This window comes from Mus musculus, chromosome 17 (genome assembly GCF_000001635.26).
Source record: "Mus musculus strain C57BL/6J chromosome 17, GRCm38.p6 C57BL/6J".
NCBI lineage: Eukaryota > Metazoa > Chordata > Mammalia > Rodentia > Muridae > Mus > Mus musculus.
This window is the reverse complement of record NC_000083.6, coordinates 69,370,343-69,392,037: the sequence shown is the minus strand read 5'-3', so window position 1 is coordinate 69,392,037 and position 21,695 is coordinate 69,370,343. Positions and strand designations below refer to the sequence as shown.

Genomic DNA, 21,695 nt, shown 5'->3' with positions numbered 1-21,695 from the left:
GTGATTATGAAACCAAAGAAAATTCTAGAATGAGTATGTAAGCTGTGAATGGACAGCTTATAAATGCCAATTAAACAGAACTTTCTTAAGACATTCTCAGTTGTGAACACTTTAAAAAGACGTGTCAGGCTACAATGCAGAGCCAGCAATTATAGAATTGACAGGTGTGGGGAGCGGGGGCGGGGGCATCTTGTTTCTGTATCCACTGAGAACATCCCTGATATGGTGCAGTTTGCTAGCACATCCTTAGTTCCAACCCTAAGGATGCAGAGGCAGGCATATATTGGAGTTTGAGGTGAGCCAAGTTACCGACTGATAACATGTCCAAAATGAACCAGTACAACAGGAACTACTCATGGTGAACCCAAAAAGCAGGATACTGGGCTCAGTGTTGTGTTAATTTTCATGTTAAGCAATGAGGAAAAAGGCCACATTTTTACCTGAAAGGTGAAGAAACTTTCTAAACTCACACTCAGGGCAGTTCAAAAGGTGCTTCAATTTGTGTGTATCCGTCAGCACATAAGCAAGCGCTTCGCCTCTGTACCATATCCCTAGTGTCAAGTCATTTGGTCAGGGTGGTCTCGAACTCACTCTTTAGCCAGTCAGGCTGTCAACCTGTGATCTTGCCTCAGCCTCCTGAGGGGCTGGGTTGATAGGCCTGTGCACCGGGGATGCTTAATTTTCTTGGCTGATTTTACAGTTACATGAAATTCCTTACAATTCCTTGCATTTATCATCTAAACCAATGCTAATATGAGGGGGTCAACACAATGTTTGTGGACACAGATAGTGTACAGGAAGAAGTATTGAAGTATTGATGGAAAGATAGCCTATGCTTAGAATTCCTTTCTTTCTTTTTTATTTATTTATTTATTTATTTATTTATTTATTTATTTATTTTTGAGACAGGGTTTCTCTGTATAGCCCTGGCTGTCCTGGAACTCACTTTGTAGAGCAGGCTGGCCTCGAAATCAGAAATCTGCCTGCCTCTGCCTCCCAAATGCTGGGATTAAAGCTGTGCGCCACCACTGCCCGGCTTAGAATTCCTTTCTGCTCACACTGCAGATTGGGGGCCAGCGCATCTCAGCAGGAACTCGCCATGCCTCTGCGGGTGGGTCCCTCCTACCTTAGGGATGACTAGAGTTAGCTGGATGTAGAGAGGCACTGTTCCTGTTCAGGGCCAAGGAAAGTAATTTTAAGAGTCCACCACCACTAAAAATAAAAACAGGTACTCCCATAAGAACCCAGAACCCATGGTAGAAGTTATAACACAAATACAAAAAGGTTCAAACACTAAACATGTAATACGAAGTATTCAGAATTCTACTTTGTTTTCTCAGATTGGGACACAATGACATGATTACCTGTCCACAAGGCTTTTTATAGGGACTGATTTTAGATCAGGAGTGTGACCCTCTATGAAACCATGACTATGGTAGCGTATAGATCTGGACATTAACAACAGTGGTATAAAGAATGATCAAGAACAAGAGGAGTGTATCATTATCTTTATATACAAAAACAAAGGCCCAAAATATGGTTTGTTGAAGTAGTTATCAACAGGATGCCAGCTGATTTCACATTTGCTTTGGTTAACACAGCCTAGGATCACCAGTCCGGCCCCTCCTACTAACTGCACAGACGAACTGATGGGATTGCCTTCAAAACAGAAAAAAAAACACTCAGGAAAGATTAATTTAAGCTGAAACATTTTAACGATAAATAAAGAAAAAAATTTAAAGGTAGCCTCCCCTCCATCCTACAATCTCTGGCACAACATGGACACCGGTTTTAAAAATAAAATTTTTCTCACGACAGTAATAACAGATGTTAGTACAGCAGGCCATGTAACGAAATTACTTTAATGCATTTTTTTTTTAAAAAGAAAACCTTAAGAACCAAACATGAGCTTTTAAAGTTGGCACCTTCTACAACTGTACACATCCTAAAACAACTGTCTACACTTTCCTACAGAACATAATTCAAACTCTGTGGGCATTTCAATATATCCTTAAGGAAATAGTCAAAGGAGCGTTTTAGTACACCCAATCTGAAACAAAGTTCATAATTCCGATTTATGGCTATGACAGGGCAATCAGCTTCTATTGAAAACTGCAACCAGTGATAAGACATATTTGGAAAACATAAACATTTGGTCTGATAGTCTTTAATATTGGTTAAAGGGGTCTGATATGTGTTGCCAATGAAAGGTACTTTAATCCACTGTATAAAAAAAATAAAAAGGAAAGAAAAAAAATGCAGCTGTCCCTTTTCTCGAAATACATAAGACCAACAATACTATTTACACACGTGAAGGGTTTCAGACGTATTTAAGGAAGCATCTGCTCCAAGGGAAATTGAGTGCTGCAGAGATGCAGAGACCCCGAGGCCTGACCATCTGTAAACTACAAAAACGCATTTGAAGAAACATTGCTGCTGCTTGTCCTAATTTTGATCTTAAATACAAAACCATTTCTGAAATCAGTCACGATTTCAAGACCTAGGGGTTTTTTGTATCTGTGAAAACCTTGTGTCAGACTCTTCTCCTGTCGATGCTGGTCCATTGCACGGACACACACAGACAGCATGGCCACACTGAATGAAAGGGAAACTGAGTCCCAACACCACCAGCATCCTGGTGGTCTCACTCATCCTGAGGTATACATGACCTGCAGCATTTGGGGTGGGTACAGGGGCCATTGTAATGGATGAAGGAACACTTCAGCAAAGCAACCATTATTTGTCCAAGGAACAGTGAGAAACAATGATATATATATATAGAGAGAGAGATTTAAAAATCACAAACCAAATATAAAACTAAAACCATTCCATTTTTCCAAATTTGGTTTTGTACTTCTGCAGTGTTCTGGGTCAGCGCGTGCCAACATTTTCTGCATCCATATAAAGGTCTTGTATCCAGTTATTAAAACTGCTGTTTTGACATAAGTCACATATACTGGGACTAGGAAATCAATTTATTCCATGACTCTGTGCAGTGCACTCACCAGCTTGGCAAGAGTTGAGGAATTAAGAATGAAACAGAAGCCACTCATTTTAAACCAGACAAAGGAGATTTCAAATTAAAACCATAAAGAAGGGTAGGGGAGCTTACTGGGAATATGAATACTAGACAACACACACACGCACACGCACACGCACACACAAACCAAAAGATAAAAAAAGCAAACTGTTTGGTCAGAACGTAGGAACATAACTGCCTTGAGAAATTTGAGAATCACCTAACCGGAGTGCGCACTGTCTTAGGTCCAGCCAGCACAACGCTGTAAATTGCCACAAAGCGGTCAAAGGTGTTCACTGACTACAGCCAATGCAATCTTAGCATCCACCTCCCAGGCCCAGTGTTCCTAACCCATCACCTCTAGCTACAGGCAATTGTCTCCAGCTGCTGCTCAGCCTCAGCGGCCATGGCTGCGGCCTGCAACTGTTCTGTCTCACTCTGGATGGCACTGGGGGTGACCTGTTTCCTCTCACTGTGCATATTGTTCTCATGCCTCTTCAGGTCTGAGGCCTTGGCGAAGGCCTTGGTGCAGGAGCCACACACAAAAGGCTTTTCCCCTCTGTGTCTTCTCTCGTGGTCCTTGAGGTGAGACTTGTGTTTGAAGGCTTTGTCACACATGTGACACGCAAATGGTCTTTCGTTGCTGTGAACCCTCTCGTGCTTCTTCAGGTCTGGGGCGCGGATGAATGACTTTCCGCACACCTCGCAGCTGTAGGGTTTGTACCCTGTATGGATTTTTAGGTGTTCTTTCAGGTGGGCCTGGGTGGTGAAACCTTTTGTGCACATCTCACAGACAAACGGCCTGTCAGCGGTGTGGAGCTTCTCATGTTTCCTCAGCCGGCCTTCATCGGAGAACGTCTTCCCACACGCCTGGCAGGCGATCTGCTCTCGATGGTGACCGTAGAGCAAGTACTCGAACTTCATGTCGCTGGCCGCCGTGGTCCAGCCCGGAGTCTGTTCATCTTTTACTTCGCTCATCCCATCATTAAAGGTTAAGGCCTGAGGGGTCTGAGAGCCCAGATCTTTGGATTCGGGAGTCTCCATGGACTCCACTTCCTGGCCGTAACAGTTCACTTTCCGAACTTCCTCACTCCCCAGCTCTTTCAAAATTGCTTCCTGAACCCTGAGAGTGGTTGTGGGAGACTTGCCGTCCTCTTGACTCGGGGGAGTGCCCTCTACCGTGTCATCAGAAGGGCTGTCATCTTGGTCCCCGATTTCTTCCACATCATCGTCCTGAGCATCAGCAGCGTCTCCGATGGGGCGGTTTAGTTTGAGGCAATACTTACTCTTCGACTGGCCGTTACTTTCATCCGGACTAGACACATCGCGCTTCTGAGAACACAGTTTATCCAAAAACCGGATACCGAGAATCTGCCCGGACGACATCATCAAGTTGACGTCCTCCTTTTTCACGGAAATCTTGGCGGTGTACATGTAGTTCAGCACCTCTTCAAATATGTCAGAGCGGAGGAAATCTATCTCTATGACGGACGAGCTGTCTACTTCTAGCTTCTTGAAAAGCTTCTTAAAGTACGTGCTGCAGGCGGCGAGGACACACCGGTGGGCTCGGAACTTTACATCTTCAACCACGATGGCGATGTCGCAGAATTCTCCCTCCAGGCGCTGTTCGTTCAGTGTTTTCAGAAACAGCGTTTTATGATCATCATCATTATATTTTATGGTTTCAGACATACTGATGAAAAACTCCTGCAAAGGAAATTTTAAAGGTGTTTAATATGAACCTAGTACACCCTATGCAAAATTTAGACATATCGTGAATATTTGGAACCTGATAATTTAGAAAGTCTGTTAAAGATGGTCCCAAACTGGTAAAAAAACAAAACAAAACAAACAAACAAAACAACCCCAGACAAGGGATTTCCATAATGCAATTTTAAATTACTTTCTGTTTATTAATAGTTCCCTGGTTATAATGACAATGGCAGCTTTTCACAAAATATAGACCATGTACTACTCTCCAAGTTTTAGGTGGCTCAATTCACTTAATATCACTTAATGTTAATGTCCTATTGGGTAGGTGGTGTCCTCAATTTCTAAAAGAAGTTAGGAAGCAGCCCAACATCCTACAGCTTGTAAGATCCAGTAATTAAATCCAGGAAACGTTCACTCTGTTAAGACAGATAAACAGCCCAACAATGGAGACTCAGTCCAGCCCATGGCGGCCACCTGTAATTCTGAGACGGTGTCAAGGTGGCTGGCTCTGCTAGCTAAACAGTGAACTCCAGGCTGAATTGAGAGATCCTGTCCCAGTGGACAAAGCAGACATCAATCAAAGAAGATGCCTGTCTCGCCAGCTTTGGGGTCTCCGAGGGAATGGCCACATACATGCACCAGCATGCATGCACACACATGCAGATGTGTATACATACACCACAAATGCAGGGAAAAAAAAAAAGATTCCTCAAGACCTGACTTCAGGTGTGGAGGACTTGACAATAACACCGGGCTGGGCACTGTACTTCCTTGAGAGAAGAGACAAGCCACCACTGAAGAACTAGAGAGGGCACCACTGCCACAATGGTTCTGTGTTGGCCTCTAGTTTCTCCATAGTAGTTTTGAGCCACTCCTGGATGAGTTTCTAGGTGTAATCTGACCCCCAAGACCTCTGGGAAGACAGTGATGAGTGGCTTTATGCTCATAGGATGCCAGACTTCCAGCCATCCAGTTAAAAGTCAACAGATGTACAGGTTGAGTGTCCTTTCTCTGAAATGCTCGGGACCAGAAGTGTTTCAAGTTTTAGATTTTTTTTCCTCCAGGTTTTGCAATACGTGCATACACATAATGAGATAAATTGAAGATGGTAGGCCAAGCCCAACTCCAAAACTAGTTGTTATTTTATATATACCTTACACATACAGCATGAAGGTAATTTATATACTATTTCAAAAAATACTTCTTTTTCGAGACAGGGTTTCTCTGGGTAACCCTGGCTGTCTTGGAACTGGATCTGTAGACCAGGCTGGCCTTGAACTCAGAGATCTTTCCTCTTGCCTGCCTCAAATAATATTCTTTTGTTTATTTTGTTTTCTCAAATAATATTCTCAACAAAACTTCATAGCACAGAATTTTCATCTATGGCTTCTTATTGCCCTTCAAAAAGCTTCAGAGTTTGAACATTTTGGACTTAGGTTCAACCTGTACTTGGTTAAGTATAGACATATTTTTAAAACAAAGTAATTTCAGAACCACCACAGAAGGCCTTCCACTGCGAGTTCAAGAGCTTATCGAAAAATACTGTGTTTTATGTAAAAACAACATGGTCTTACTTTTATTCAACCCAGTTTAAGTCTGAAGAAAACAGGTTTTTCCTCATGGAAGTAGAATTACAAACGTATGTGTAGAATGTGTGTATGTGTACACACTGGGGATCAGGGACTTGCTTAAACCGAGGACGTAGATTTAGCCCTTACTGATACCCCTAGACCCGAGATACTTATGTTAAAATCAAATGCCAGATGATAGTCTGAGGCTTACTACTCTAAGGTACACTCACCATGAACAATTCAGGCTATGTTCTTAATGCCTTAAACACCAAAATCTTCAGATCAGACTCAGGCTGATCAGGGGCAAGCCAGATCTACAGGAAGAAAGGCACAGATTAAGTAAGATTTTTTTTTTCTACATTAAATCCTAAACCAAGTATTTACAAGAGTCACAAAACACTCTGTCCCACCTCTTGCCTATGAACCGTTTTTTGGGGAGACACTGTGAGGCTAACAGTAGTCAGGTCTGGTTCTATGTAAGGACTAGACCCGGAGTAGTCCGTGGTATATATTCTTGAAAACATCAGCACATATATGTTCTTTATCCACACCACTTCCTGTTGGGTGCACATTTTCCTTTAAGAACTATAGACATCTAGATGCATGTTTGAATATCGGACGGCTGCAGGAACACACATACCCAACAGCTAAAGAGTGGAGAAATAAGCATGCCACTTTGTCTACTACACAATTACAAACTTGTCTCCAAGACTGCCATGGAGAAATCTTACATTTTTCTCCCTCCATCCCCGGATGCAGGTTCAAAGAATTTTCTTTCGTTCTTAACTCTCACCCAAAGAACTCCACATCCTGCAGCCCAACAGGCTTTGAAGAACAAAAATTTCCTCTACTGACCACCAATCCCACAAGTGCAGTAGAAGCAGGTGGCCGTGTTACAATACAGTCCTACACAATGACTTTGTCCGAGATTCCACCAAAGGGTCGACATCCTGAGAACCCATAACAAGTTCATACTATAGGAATCACAGGGCTCTGAGTTAGCAGGCTTTCCCATGTGCACGGAGTGAGGGCTGGTAAGATAGTTTCTAAGGATGCTCCCTCCAGTCTTCACCTCAGCCTTCCTGGGTTCTAGATGCACCCTGGGCCGGCAGTCAGCCTAAGGGAAGGCATTCCCTGCAGAAATTCCCTCCGTGGCACTTCTGAGGTCATGGACTTGGGAGAAGAGTGGCCCTATGGTAGCTATGGCAACATATCAGCGTGCGTACGCCTTCTCGATTCTGGTGAGTGTGTAATTCTTTTTCAAAGGAGGTCACAGGGCAATCGGCTCGGTTTTTTTTTCCCCCTATAGAGATGTTCCCATTGCTAAGTTCAAATGAGTCAAACCTGAAGATAACCATTGCCAGTATGTGTGTAAGTAGGTGTAGGACAAGACATAGCCCAACACCTATAATACTATAAAGCAGCTCCTTGCTAGCAGCTCCCCAAATCGCGGGAGCGTTAAGGCGTCCTCACCGAGCACAGAGCCAGGCTTTCCCAAAGCAAACTTACATAAGCAGCCGCAGCCGCCTCCTTATTCCGGAGCAGCTGCGACAATGGCGGCCACACCACTTCCCTGTTGCGACCGCACAACTTGGGAGTGGGGAATCCGGGGCCCCGCGAAAGACATGGGGCGCAGTCCGCGCGTGGGGAGCCCACATTCGCATTTCGCAGCCAATGAGCCGCCGGATGCAGCGAGCCCTCAGCATTCTCTCCTAAACAAAAGCTCCCCTGAGCTGTGCCCGCCAGCGACGGGCCACCTTCCCTTCCACCATCCTCCACTTCTCCAGGTCGCGGCGCGGGCGCGAGGCTCTCTTCCTTGGCCCGCAGCAGCCCCGGCGGCGCGACGAGCTCGGGAGCGGGCATGCGGCCGGTTCCGCAGCCCCGCGCCGCGCCGCGCCCTGCTCCGCCCGCGAGCCCCGAGCTCGCGCCCCGCGCACTCCGCGGCCTGCGCGTCTGGTCCTCCCGCGCCCTCCCGCGGCCAAGGGCGGGGGCGGCGCGCGGCCGGCTCCCCGGAGCTCGGCGGACGCAGGCGGGGGAGCGTGCGCGGGGGGTCCCGTCGGCTCCGGGGGAAACCACAGCTGCGAGGGGCGGCGCCCCGCGGGCCGCGCTCGGGCCCGGCTCGGCCGTCCCCACCCCCACCGCGGTGCACTGCGGCGCGGAGAGCCAGGCGGCCATGAACTCGGCCGCGGAGAGAGAGCGCGCGCGCGGGGCCGCCGCCTGGCCTCTTCCCCACCCGCTCGCTGGCCTGCGCAGCCACCGGGGACGCCCGGCCCCCCACGCCCAACCGCGGCCCACGCCCCGATCCCGCTCGCACCGCGCTGCGCCGCCACATCCTGCAGCTGGCTGCTGCCCCGGAGCTCGGCGGGAACGCGCCTCCTCGCAGCCGCCCCGGCCGCGCCCGCCGCCGGCTGCCCCCGCGTCCCCGCGCCCGTCCCCGGCCCTTCCAGCACCCGGCCCGCGCTTACCTGCAGCTTGGCACCGCTACAGACGCTCGCTGTCGCTGTGGGCTCCCTCGCTCGGCAGCGCGCAAGCCAGGGACGGGATGGACGCGGGGGCACGGTGGGTGGCAGTGTTTTGGATTTTTTTTTAATTTTTTTTTTTCTGAGTTTGGGGAGGGGGTGGGGTAGGGGGGGAATCGTGCACGTCCCTGGTGGTGGCAGCCCTCCTCCTGCACGAGCACACACTAGCCAACCCGCCGCGAACACCCCCACCACCCCCCTCCCCGTGCATGCGCGGTGCGGGCTCCGGGGTAGTGGGGGGGAGAGAAGGCGCGCCGCCGCTTGCGCAGGCACGGAACTGGCTGGGGCCTCCCTCGTGAGCGAGCGAGGAAAGGGTTAATCTGGGACCTGACGGGTGGTTGCTTTCCCTGGGTCTACGGGGCCGCCCGCGGAGAGCCCTGGCCTGCGCACGCGCGCGCACGCGCGCGGCAAGGGGCGCGCGGAGCCCGCGCGCGGGAGAAGGGGGTGGGCGGGGTCGGGGCGGGGCTTCTGCCGGCCAGGGGAGCGAATGCACGAGCTCCTTTCTCGAGCACCCGCCCCCTCCTGGAGCTCCCGACTCCAGGGCTCCCGCCGGCGCCCGGCCTCGGCACTGCGTCGGGAACGCGGGGAGCCTGCGCTCCCGTGCGTGTGCGTGTGCATGTGCGTGGGCCATGTCTGCCCCTGGGCGCGCACGGTTCGGGCGCTGAGCTCGGCCTGGCTTTTGGGCAGGTGTCCCGGTGCACCGTCTGTCTCCCCTGTACCGTCTCGACCGAATATCCAGGCTCATGGCTTGGTTCGTGCCACTGAGGCATTGTTTATGGGGAGCAGGCATTTGCAGAGCAAATGAAGTGCCATTTTTGATTTGGAGTATAAGGGGAAATTCCGGTCACCCTGGACAAACTGCTCAATCCCAAAGCTCTAGATCTACCAGACTAATTGGTGCCTTTACGTTTACCCAGGTACATCCCTCTCTAGCCATCATGTTTCCAGAACTAGGTTGCACTTGATGCTCCCATGGAGAGATCTGATAGCCTGGTAATGTCAGGACATCCATGTAAGTTATAGCTCCGCTGCTGCTGAAACCTTGTGTTCTCTGTGAGGCACTTCCTGATCCTCTTTACCTGCCCTCAGGCCCACGACCTGGAAAGTCCCTTTAGCCCCAAAATTTCTGTTCAACCTGCAATACTGGCAGCTGGATTGAGCTATTGTGCTCCTAAATGTCACTTCACTTCTGCTGCTTTGTCACACTTTCAACAGTCTTATGTTAAATCACGTGAATAACATCTGCAATTAGGGCAGGACCATGGACTTCTGGGAAGATGTAAAAGAATGCCTGTACCGGATGCCTAAGTAAACATGAAGGAAAACTATGGTCGCCTCAATTTTCTAAAGGACACCATATTCAGCCTCAGCTAAAATATTAACCAGTACTGGTTTAATGTCCCCCACGGTGTTTAAATACACGCCTTCAAATTTTTATTTTCTGTGTATGAATGCTTTGCCTGCATGAATGTGTGTGCACCACGTGTGTGCCTGGTGGCAGCGGAGGCCAGTCAGAAGGGGGTTCAGATCCCCTGAGACTGGAGCAGGATGATTGTTAATCACCATATGAGTTCTTGGAACTAGACCTGGGTCCCCTGAAAGAGCAGTAAGGGCTGTGAACTACCGAGCCAAAGTTTTAGCTCCTACTCGTGTCTTTTGGTGCACACAATAGCCTTTGTGTTAGTAGGGTTTGGTGAAAGACTTGAGATAGAATAAACCTGGTCTAGTGTTACTTTTTTAAAACGATTTTATTATGCGTGTGTGTGTGTGTGCGCGCGCACACAGGTGAGTATATGGGGGTAGCGCATATGATGCGTATGCTCCTAGAAGCCAGAGGCCCTGGATCCCCTGACCATCATGAGCCACCTGAGATGGGTGTTGGCCCTCTGGTCCCCTGGAAGAGGAGCAAGTGCTTAACTGTGGGTCATCTCTCCAGCCTTTTAAGCCCCACTCTCTTTTCTGGAATGGAGACAAAGAAATCAAGGCAGTCATAAAGACTGACCAACACCCAGTTAAGCTTTTAGTGCAAATATTAATCCCCTGATATGCTACTGTTGGTGTTGGATTCTAGCATCATGGCAGGAAGTGGTCCTCATACCTGACACTCCGCCTGTTTGCGTTATTCGGGTTCCTTCGTACAGCTCTGTGTTTACACTTTAGTCCTGTCTGTGTTTTGCTTACGGGGCACTAGTAATACCCATCTGTCGTGAGGTTATGTCCTGAGGTGATAGAGCAATGGCTTAAGTTCACGGTGTGGGAACACGGCCAGCTTCCAGTAATCTTCAGTGTCACCACCTGCTGCTGCTCTTGGAGCACACCTGGAAGGGCTTCACTCCTCCTGGATTTATTGCTTGCCTCCTGTGTAGACATGGTCCTCTTGCCTATGAAAGAGAGTTTGTCCTTGGATTTTAAATTTAGTTCATCAGAGTTCATAAACATCAGAACAATAAAGTGCTTGACTTTTTTTTTTTTCCTTTTGTATCAATGACTCCTTGAATTCAGATGCATAGCAACTGTACTCTGCCTGGCTGGTCCTTGCTTATCATCAGGACTCAGGGGAACTAACAAAAGCATCACTCTCTTGGGAAGGAGGATGGGAAACTCCTTGCCTGGTCCCACACCCTTCGCACCCATGAGGCTCATAGAAGACACCAGCTGATAGCAAGAGTCAACCCAGAATTCAGAAATAAAGGGCACAGTGTGCAGTAGTTAATAGGGATCAAGGCCCTCGATGGACGTGTTCTTTCTCTTCTACTAACAATGGCTACCGTGGAAGACAACTGCTGGGGTCATTTAGAGCACGCTATTTTCCTCAAAGAATGCTCACAGCCTCTGAAACAAAACCTGTTTCTGAGAATTGTGAGGCTGGATTGTAGAACATAACAGGGTGGCCTGTGGGATACCAGGGCTTAGATAGACACGTAAGGGACAGCTGAAAGGTGTCCTGTTTTGTAGGGGGTTTATGGGTGAGTGGAGTTGATGTCTCCCTCACATTGACCATTGGGGTCTACTGTTGGTTTTGGCTATAGATACAAGTAGTAGAGATTGGACAACTTGTAAGTAGAAGCTTTGAGTAGCCCATGTTCTGTACGTCACGCCCTTGGTTGACTGTGTTTAAATGAACCATCCGGTCACCACTTCCTCTGCTGCCTTGAATGACAAATGTCTTAGAGGATGAGACCCATTGCAAATAAACTGAACCCAGCCAACTCTGGGTAGGCAACAGCTCAACAAAAGGAAACAAATGTCTCCCCTAGTGCCATAAATACCCTTCCACCTTCCTGCCCCAAGAACCCTAGATACGATGAAGAACAAAGTGAGCCGACACCACAGAGATAAAGATGTACACACTCAACAAATGTCCCAGCAAGGACCTTAGCACAAAGGTTTTAAAGCATACACTACCATGAAAAGGGAACAGGGGAACTAGATTCAGATGGGAAATCAATAGAAGCTTCATTATACCTTTAAGACCTGTAGGCTGAGAGGGAACTAGCAGAAGGGATGGAGGAAACCAAATTTCAGATACCAGTGTATTAGGGTTCTCCGGAGTAACAACTTACATGATGAATCTCCATATAAGAAGGGGGTTATTAGAATGACTTACAGACTGATACAGCAGTGGCTGGCTCTCAACCAAAGTCTGAGAATCCAGGAGTTGCTCAGGCCACACAGGAGGGAGGAAGAGACTGCCATGAGAAGTAGACCCTGAGAACAGTTTGTAATCCGGGGAAGACTCAAAACAAAACCCACAAACCAGCAAGTAAAAAGGGGCATACGGTTGGGGTGTAAGTTTGAATAGCTCACAACCTGCCCAATCTAGGCTTAGAACTTATAAATAAATTACCAGTATTTTGTGTCTTTTATATGGGCTAGCTAAAATAAATAATATATTTACAACAGATCAGAACGCTATTGCAGTACATTACCAGTATTTTGTGTCTTTTATATGGGCTAGCTAGAATAAATAATATATTTACAACAGATCAGAACGCTATTGCAGTACCAACGAAGCATTTTCGTGGTTTCACAAAGAATGGAAATACTTGCTGGAAGCTGAGTAAAATGGAGGCACTTCATTAGATTTAATCTCGTTACAAAACTGCCTAAGAAATAATCATATCAGACGTCCATTTGAGCCATCCTGTAATCTCTGCATTGATGGCGATTAGGGAAGAAGCTCAGTTACTTTAATAGAAAGGTTGAACAGCCAGACCTTTCATCGCCGTGACACAATACCTGATCAAGTAGCATAAGAGAACAAAGTTTTTCTCTAGCTCATAGTTTCAGGAACTTAAGTCCACAAACCATGTGAAAAGCACCATGATTGCTTCTCCATCAAGGTGCAGCAGAATCACAGGGGTAGGGACATGCACTAAGCAAACAATTTGCCTCACAATGTGCAGGAAGTAAGGAAAGGGGCGGTGGGTCAACAGACAAAATACAGCCCCCAACGAAGTCTCCAAGTAACCCCCACAAACTAGAAGCCAGCCTCCACTATACAAGCTTATAAGGGACAGACTATAATTCAAACCATATGTAGTAGCTATTCCTGGTTGTCAATTTGACTATATCTGGAATGAACTACAATCCAGAATTGGAGGGCTCACCTGTGATCCAGATCTGGAGGCTCGAAGACACAAGTTTCTGACCTGGATCTTGATGTAGAGTTCTTGAGGCATAGTGGCCTTGAAAAGCTTAGGCCAAAGCAAGAAGATCTCTGAGTTCAAGGTTAGCCTCCCAGATCCAGGAGTGGCGGTATACACCTGTAATCTAGGCCACACCTTCTGCTGGAGGCCTACATAAGGACACTGGAAGAAGGAAGAGTCCTTCCTCTTCAATGCCGGCTTGTGTTTACTTGCCAGCACATCTGTTGGAACCTACTTCTACAGAAGACCAGCTGAAGCAACTAGCCTCTTGGGACTGAGCAACTATTAGATTCTTGTACTTCCCATTCACAGCTGACGTAAGTCATCGTAATATATTCCCTCAATCTAGAGAGACATTCCAGAAGTCCATTAAGTGTGACTCTAGAGAACCCTAATAATACACCATACAGAGCATTCTGTGTTGAGTCCCAAAAGGCTAATGTCCATCTCACCATGCAAAATGTAAGTAGCCAATTTCTAAAAGTCCTGTAGTCATGGCAGTCCTGGCATTGTTCAGAAGGCAAAGCTGAAACTCTTCTTTAAGAGCCAGAGAAAACTCATAGCCACAAGCCCCCGTAAAATCATAAACAATTATATATTCCCAAGGTACATTTCCATTCAAAAAGTGAAGACTGGCGGAGATGTAAGAAGGGTTCACATTCCAAGCAAGACTGAAGCATAGCCTGGAAGACATTAAGTCCTGTAGCTTTGTGTCCTATATATGGGGCACATGATGTCATGATATGAGCTTGTTTGCCTGAGCAGAGTGTTTGTAGACCACATGACCTCTTCCTTGGACTGGCTCCACTTATCTCTTGCAGCCTCCTTAGGCAGATGTTCCATATTGCATCTTCCAGGGTTTTCACTGCAGCTTGTTAGAAACTTTAACTTGTAGATTTTTGTCGCCTAATTCCAACTGTCACCTTAATGCTGCCCTCTGATTATATTTTGGATCATTTTAACTTCATGTAACCAGATTCTGTGTCTTTTTAAAGTCCCATGGAAGATATTTACATTTTTACTTCAGTAGAAAATCACTTTACGTTATACCACTCTATCTTAGGATTTTACTGCTGTGAACAGACACCACGGGCAAGGTAACTCTTATAAGGACAACATTTAATTGGGGCTGGATTACAGGTTCAGAGCTTCAGTCCATTATCTTCAAGGAAGGAGCGTGGCAACATCCAGACATGCATGGTGCTGGAGGAGCTGAGAGTTCTACGTCTTCATCTAAAGGCTACTAGTAGAATCCTGGCTTCCAGGCAGCTCGGATGAAGGTCTTAAAGCCCACACTCACAGTGCCACCCCTACTCCAAAAAGGCCACACTACTTGAACAGGACCACACCTTTTTTTTTTTTAAGAATTATTTATTTATTTTATGTATGTGAGTGCACTATAACTGTACAGATGGTTGTGAGTCTTCATGTGGTTGTTAGGAATTGGATTTTTGGGACCTCTGCTCACTCCAGTCAACTCCGTTTGTTCAGTCTCTGCTTGCTCCAGCCCAAAGATTTTATTATTATTATTATTATACATAAGTACACTGAAGCTGACTTCAGACATACCAGAAGAGGGCGTCAGATCTCATTACAGGTGGCTGTGAGCCACCATGTGGTTCCTGGGATTTGAACTCAGGACCTTCAGAAGAGCAGTCAGTGCTTTTACCCACTGAGCCATCTCTCCAGCCCAGGGCCACACCTTCTAATAGTGCCACTCCCTGGGCCAAGCATATACAAACCATACACTCCCAATCACAAGCTGACCGTGTTGTAGATTGGCACATTGGTGTGACAGTTGGATCTATCTTGCTGTGTTCCAAGTGTTGGCCATGTTCCAAGTGTTGGCCAGGAGTTGATCTGTTAGTTCATACCTGAGAACCTCTTGCGTGCTTGCTAGAACAAGATCTGTATATCCACAGCTCAGAAGTGAGATTGAGTCTCCCTCTTTGTGACCTCTTTCTCTGTCCTCTAGAAACTGGGGCATCACAGCTCTATAGCTGCATCTGCATGTAGAAGCAGGTGTCAGGATAACCAAAAGAAAAAGGAATAGCCAATGGGTGCCTGACTCGGTGATGAATCATCATGTTTCCTGATACATCTGATTAACTTATTTATTTGATCATTTGTAGCTTAATTTTATTGTATATATTGGTGGTGGTGGGGTGGTCGTTGCTATGGCATCATGAGGAAGTCATAGGACAACTCTAAAGAGGCGATTCTCTCTTTCCACCGTATGAGTTCCTTATGAACTCAGGTCATCTGGCTTTATGTCAGGAGCATGTAGTGCTGAGACCATTCCTTGGCTCAATACTTGTATTTTAAGAGTTATACATATCCTCCTAAGGAGCTTTCCTTTCATAGTGTATTTCTCTATGTAATTCTGTTTACATTCAGCTCTGTATACTTCCTGTATACCACTGGTACGTCCTTTTAATTTATATTACTTAATAATGTGATTAATCTAAGTGTGATGTTGGCTTAGATTTTTCAAAACCTACTTTTAATAAGGGTTCTTAAATGCTATGACCTCCCTTCTACCCACCATCTACCAGCGGTAGTGAAAAAGAAAGGCTATTAGGATATGGGGGGGTTGGACCTGTTTAGAAATAGTTCTTTGGAGCAAATCCAGTCTGCATTGTCAGGATATACACCAGCAGTAGTGCCAGGAGAGCAAACAGGAATCAGCAGTGGTGGCACAACCCAGCAGAAACAGCCAGGCCTCCAGTGAATTGCCACAAGTCAGCAGGCGTGACCAGCACCAGCTGGGATACCAGGACAAGTTCTCTACCATCAGGGACAACTGTAGACCGACTAAGTGTTGCAAGGCTCACTATGCAAGCTGTCGTTATCTGTTGAGTCCTATTATACTCCCTCCAAATATCATGTGTCCTCCCATGGGTCTCGCCTCAGCCAAGCACCACATAAGTTGGTCTTAGCAAAACTTCATGTCTATCAGCTGACATCATTCTGCCAATCAGCCTAAGTCCACGGAAGTAGCAGGAAGCCGCCAGACCACCACCAGAAAAATTTTATGAAGTCGAGACGCACGATGACCATTAAGGAATGGCAAGGCATACCAGTGCCATCCAGCATTGTTCAGTATCATCCACTGACTGTTGTGTCCTTCTTGATATCATGCTTCATTTCATCTGTTTGCTTTAGCAAAACATCTTTTTGCCTGTGTCTGCGCCAGTGAAACACCATCTGGAACAACTGACTTCCCAAAGAAACCATAAGTTTCCACTTCACAATGATTTAGTGAAATATTATTTTTCAACTATATGGTAGTAGTTTCATTACCTTTTTATTGATAGTTCTTAATTTTATATGATTCTACTTTACAATTTCCAAGGATATCATAAAAGAATTATACGTGTGTTTAGCTTTCATTTATTTTATGTATGATAAACATCATTTTATTTTGTTATTAATATGTGTGTCTTCATATTTAAAGTGGGTCTTATGGAGATAACATATGGTAGTTTTTGTTTGTTTTTATTTTAATCCAAAGAAATATGCCCTTTAATGTTGGTGGACTCACGACATTGATGAAAATGGGTTTTGATATGGTTGAATTAATATAAACTATGTTTGTAACTATTTTGCATTTGCTATCCTTGAACACCCCCCCCAGACCCAGACCCCTCCAAAACCAAGCCAAACACAAAAATAAAACCAACCAGCCAAGTCAAACCAAACCAAGCCAAACCAATCCAAATGAACAACCCCCCAAACCAACCAACCAACCAACCAAACAAACAAACAAACAAACAAACAAACAAAAAAACCAACCAACTGTAGTAATAAATAGACCTTCCATCAAGTAGTCATGTCAGGAAAAAGAACTGTTTTACAGGCGTGGATTAAGTCTGCCCTTCCTAAGACTGTGACCCTGTGAATGTCACCCATACATCTTATAATCTCATGATCCCTGCCTTCCTGGGTGGAACACCGTGTCTGTAGCAGGCTGGCATTCTGATTTCTTTAACTTCCTGGAAATCTTGGTGTTTTTCTCTCCACCAGGTCATTGAGGCTGTGATAAAACTGGAGGAAGCTAGGTTTAGCTAGAACAAATTACTCTGAGGACGGTTTTTGTTAAGTAGAAACCAATGCCCTGCCATATGTATGAACGGTTCCATTTACCATCCTACTGCCAAAATACACAGGGAGACTTTATTCTAGCGATTAGTTTGAGAATCAGTAGAACCCCTGAGTGAGAAGTGAAATCCACAGTGGTTTGATTGGAACGTAACTTTGATTTATGTCTACTGCTGGTAACAACTCCTTCTCACCGTTTGCCCAGTCATCTTTCTCCTATTTCTGTCCATACAAAGGTACACATTTGTTTTGACCCAGTTTGTAAGAGCGCATCACAGATACATTCTTTTCCTCTAAACACCCCGATGTTTTTAAAAGGAGGATAATAGCTTATGTACTGTACCGCCATGAGCAAAGACAAGTAGCTTATACCTGGGAGATGCTGTTACCTAACCCATAACTCACATCCCGGCTCCCCATGTATTCCAGTACTTCTGATTACTGTTAATCTGGTTGTCAAGGGTTAACCCTTTCATCACTCACCTCTAAGCTTGCCTTTGCGGTTTTTGGTATTTATATAGGCATCTTCTAAATTCCATGGTTTGTGTTATGGGGAAATACCTCATTGGAGTATTTAGCATCACTTTAAATTTCGTACAGAAGGACATGGTACCCTTTCACCAGGCTCCAGTTATCCTTAATATCAGAGACTCTTCCTATAGTCACATCTTTTTGAAACCTGGGAATAATTTTTTGTTGCTTTTCTTCCTCTCTTCTGCTTGCAAAGCTCCACTACATGACTCCACAGGGGAGCATCGAGCCACACTTCAGAGTGTTTTCCTTTTCAGCGAACAGATATGAAAATTTTTAAAAAATATTTATTTATTTCATGCATGTGAGTACACTGTAGCTGTCTTTAGACACACCAGAAGAGGGCATCGGATCCCCCATTACAGATGGTTGTGAGCCACCATGTGGTTGCTGGGAATTGAACTCAGGACCTCTGGAAGAGCAGTCAGTGCTCTTAACCGCTGAGCCATCTCACCAGCCCAGACATGAAGATTTGTATTTTTGTCATTGATCAAGGAATATTCCATCTAAGAAAGGGGAATGTGTATTCTTAAGGTTAATATCCCACACGTTACATTCCCTTTGAGAAGCAGGTTTTGAAGCTGAATTTAGTTTCTTCTTCATTGAACTTGAACTGTGTCGAGGAGCGCTTCACCAGTCTACTGGGTGGTGCGTACAGTACAATTTCCCTTGTGGTCTGGGACAGTGTCCAAGCGGCCACTCAGGTTGTTTGGACTGTGACACTCTACAAGACTAATAGTTTCTCACTTTGAAAGTGGAATTCAAGTTATATCTGTTATAAATGCTAAATCAAAGTGCCAATTGAACTCTACCTACATCAAGTTGATCTTCTGTGTCCCCATATGTTCATTATCACTGTGTGACTCTTTAGAAGTTGGCCTATCATGTTAATTAATACCTTCAAGCATACAATATAAAAGTTCTATGTTATTTACTAATGGTATTTAGTGAACTGCATACTATACACCTTTTATACTTGAAGCTAGTTCATCAGTGTGGTATAAAATGTAATAGTTTATCAAAATTATCATTCTGCCAAATATTGTTTAACTAATTTTAAAGGGCTGAGTGCATCAGCATCACTACAGGTGAGCAAACATTATTTTCATCTTTTGGAAATCAAAAGACCATGCTGTTTTCTCAGCCATGAGTAACCTACTGTCAATGTAATTAATAAATAATTGAGGTAAAAATTTCGTTAGCTGGCATTTGTGATTGAGTTGTTCTCTTCAACTCCTTATCCAACTTTGTCCTTTTCGACCCCGGGGCACATTGTTGTACCCATTGACTTTTAGGTTGTATGTTTTACATATATTTAGGTTCATATTATCTAAATAAACTTGTTACGGCTGGTAAAATGGCCATTGACCTAGGCCATTAACATCACAATATTTAGTTTCTTATCGATACCAAAACTCAGCGTCCATTCGCAAAGATAGTGCATAAATGTTCAGGTAAAGACATTGAAGCTTACATCAAGGGGTAGCTCCTTACCTGGTCTCTGGGTACTGAACTCCAAACAAGTATCACCGCATGTCAATCAACATTCCTCGAGCAGGCTGCGTTGTGGCTCAAGGTTTGGTTTCCTTATTTGTACAACCAGAAGAAAGCTAGCCCTTCCTCTAGGGCTAATTAACGTAATACATGGAAATACTAGCTTCTTGATAGACATAGATTTGTTCTAAACTGTCTTGCAGATGTTCTCACATTCCTTATATAAAATGGTACAGAACTTATATATATAACCTGCACGTGTCTACTCCTGTGTATTTTAAACCTGGATGACTTACAGTACCCAATAGAATGTTAGAACTTGTAAAAGTAACTTTTATTCTCTGATGTCATTGTTGTCTGGGAGGCTCACTGCCTCTGTCTGCTAACCTAGGCCTAGTCCTGGAAGCTTCTAGCCTCTGTACAATCTAATCTAGGCCTAGAACATTTTCAGCCTCTGAGACTGACCTCATTTCTGCTGAATAAGATCACTATTTCTTGTTCTTTCTGAACTCTAGCTGACTGATTCAACTCTGTTGTTCTGGCTCAAACTCCCCTCCCAGCTGAGTCAATCTGGCTTCTCTCTTGGCCTCTGAATTGCTCTGCTTGGACTCTAACTAACTCTAGCAATATTTTCTGATCTTCTGGCTCCTTCTCATTCTCTTACTCATTCAGTCTTTACCTGTGTCTAGCTTGTTCTCTCCTCAATCTGTCTTTATAAAACCATTCCAGGGGCTGGGAGATGGGGCAGCACTTGGGATGTAAATAAATAAATTAATAAAAATAATAAAAAATAAAATGATGAACCCACACAGATGCATCTTGAAAAGGAAAACTCCCGAAACCTGCCTCCTTCTCCCTCTCTATGCTGCTCAACTCTCCCTCTCGACTTTACCATACTGCTATCCATGAATTCAATTCCTCCTGTGCTGTCTGTCTCCCCCTTATGCAGCTTCCTCTTCCTCTCTCTTCCCGGAAGTATTGAGCATATCTTGTTCTGTCAAATCTTTTTCCGATTCGTCACTTTTTCAGCGGCTCAATTAGACATCATTTTCAAGCATGGGTGCTTCCTTTTACAAACTAACTTTACCTTCAGTTGTTTGGGATTAAAGGTATATACTAAGGGCTGAGCCACACCCTAACTAGAAACAGATGCAAATATCCTGCAACAAATATTTGTTACACAGTCTAGGAAATGCTGACAAGAAATGCCAGTAAACGGTCAGGACAAATGAGGTTTTCTTTTTCTTCCTGAGTATTCAGTCTGTAGTTGTTTGGATCCAGTATGTGGTGCCTGTCATCTACGGAGACTGACTACATCCTGTTTGCACCAGACACTCCAGCCATTATGGATACGTCTGTGGACAGAACACATGGACACTTCTGTCTGGGAGGCAGACAGTAAACCAGGAAAACCGTGGTACCGTGTGGCCTACGGATAAATGCTGTACAGCAGAGTGAACCAGGGGAGGAAGAGCATGGGTGAGTGGCTTCAAATGAAGTGGCCCCAGAAGCCTCGCTGAGCAGGTGGCAGACTCCTGAAGGAGCTTGGGGGAATCATTCAGGTGAAGTTTTCAGTAAAGTCTTCTAGGAAGAGAAACCCCAAGCAACCATCATGGACCTTTTGTGTTGGAGAAATAGCAAAGATAAAGGTAGGCAAAGAGAAGGCTTGCCAAGAGCGGGAGAGCTGTATCAGGGTTCTCTAGAGTAACAGAACTTATAGACTTTATAGATCATATATATATATGCATATATATACACACACACATACACACACATATATATTCTTTCTCATATATATATATGAATGAATGAGAGGATAGATAGATAGATAGATAGATAGATAGAGGATTTATTGAAATGATTCCCTGGCTCAGACCAGAGGCTGATATCTCAGCTGGTCTTCAGTACACACTGCAATCTGGAAGAAGCAGGCTTTATGCCGGTGAACACATGGGCTTGCTAGCAAGGCGAGAACAAGCAGGCAAAGAGCACAAGCCACCTTTCATATTTTTATATAGGCTTCCAGTAGAAGATGTGGTCCAGGTCAAAGACTCATCTTCCTGCTTCAAGATCCAGGTCCAAAGTGTGTGTCTTTATA

General features: G+C 45.2%; 2 protein-coding genes across 4 annotated transcripts; one reads left to right on the top strand and one right to left on the bottom strand.

The window, feature by feature from the left end:
* Positions 1-1,285: 1,285 nt before the first annotated feature.
* Zbtb14 (zinc finger and BTB domain containing 14) lies at positions 1,286-8,863 on the bottom strand. 3 transcript variants are annotated; one of them, NM_001356283.1, is made up of 3 exons: positions 8,769-8,863; positions 6,534-6,617; positions 1,286-4,726 (listed from the first exon to the last, which is right to left on the bottom strand). In NM_001356283.1, exons 2-3 carry the CDS (start codon positions 6,534-6,536, stop codon positions 3,380-3,382), a joined length of 1,350 nt encoding a protein of 449 aa, NP_001343212.1. In that variant the 5' UTR covers positions 6,537-6,617; positions 8,769-8,863; the 3' UTR covers positions 1,286-3,379. The 3 variants fall into 3 exon arrangements, with proteins under 3 accessions (NP_001343212.1, NP_001343211.1, NP_033573.1); NM_001356282.1 differs by lacking the exon at positions 8,769-8,863 and adding an exon at positions 8,618-8,719; NM_009547.3 differs by lacking the exon at positions 8,769-8,863 and adding an exon at positions 7,813-8,234.
* On the top strand, positions 7,857-11,295 carry Gm49894 (predicted gene, 49894). The gene is made up of 3 exons (XM_030250167.1): positions 7,857-7,938; positions 8,027-8,862; positions 9,740-11,295. The coding sequence occupies exons 1-3, from the start codon at positions 7,857-7,859 to the stop codon at positions 9,785-9,787; spliced, it is 966 nt and encodes a 321-aa protein (XP_030106027.1). The 3' UTR covers positions 9,788-11,295.
* The last annotated feature ends 10,400 nt before the right edge of the window (positions 11,296-21,695 follow it).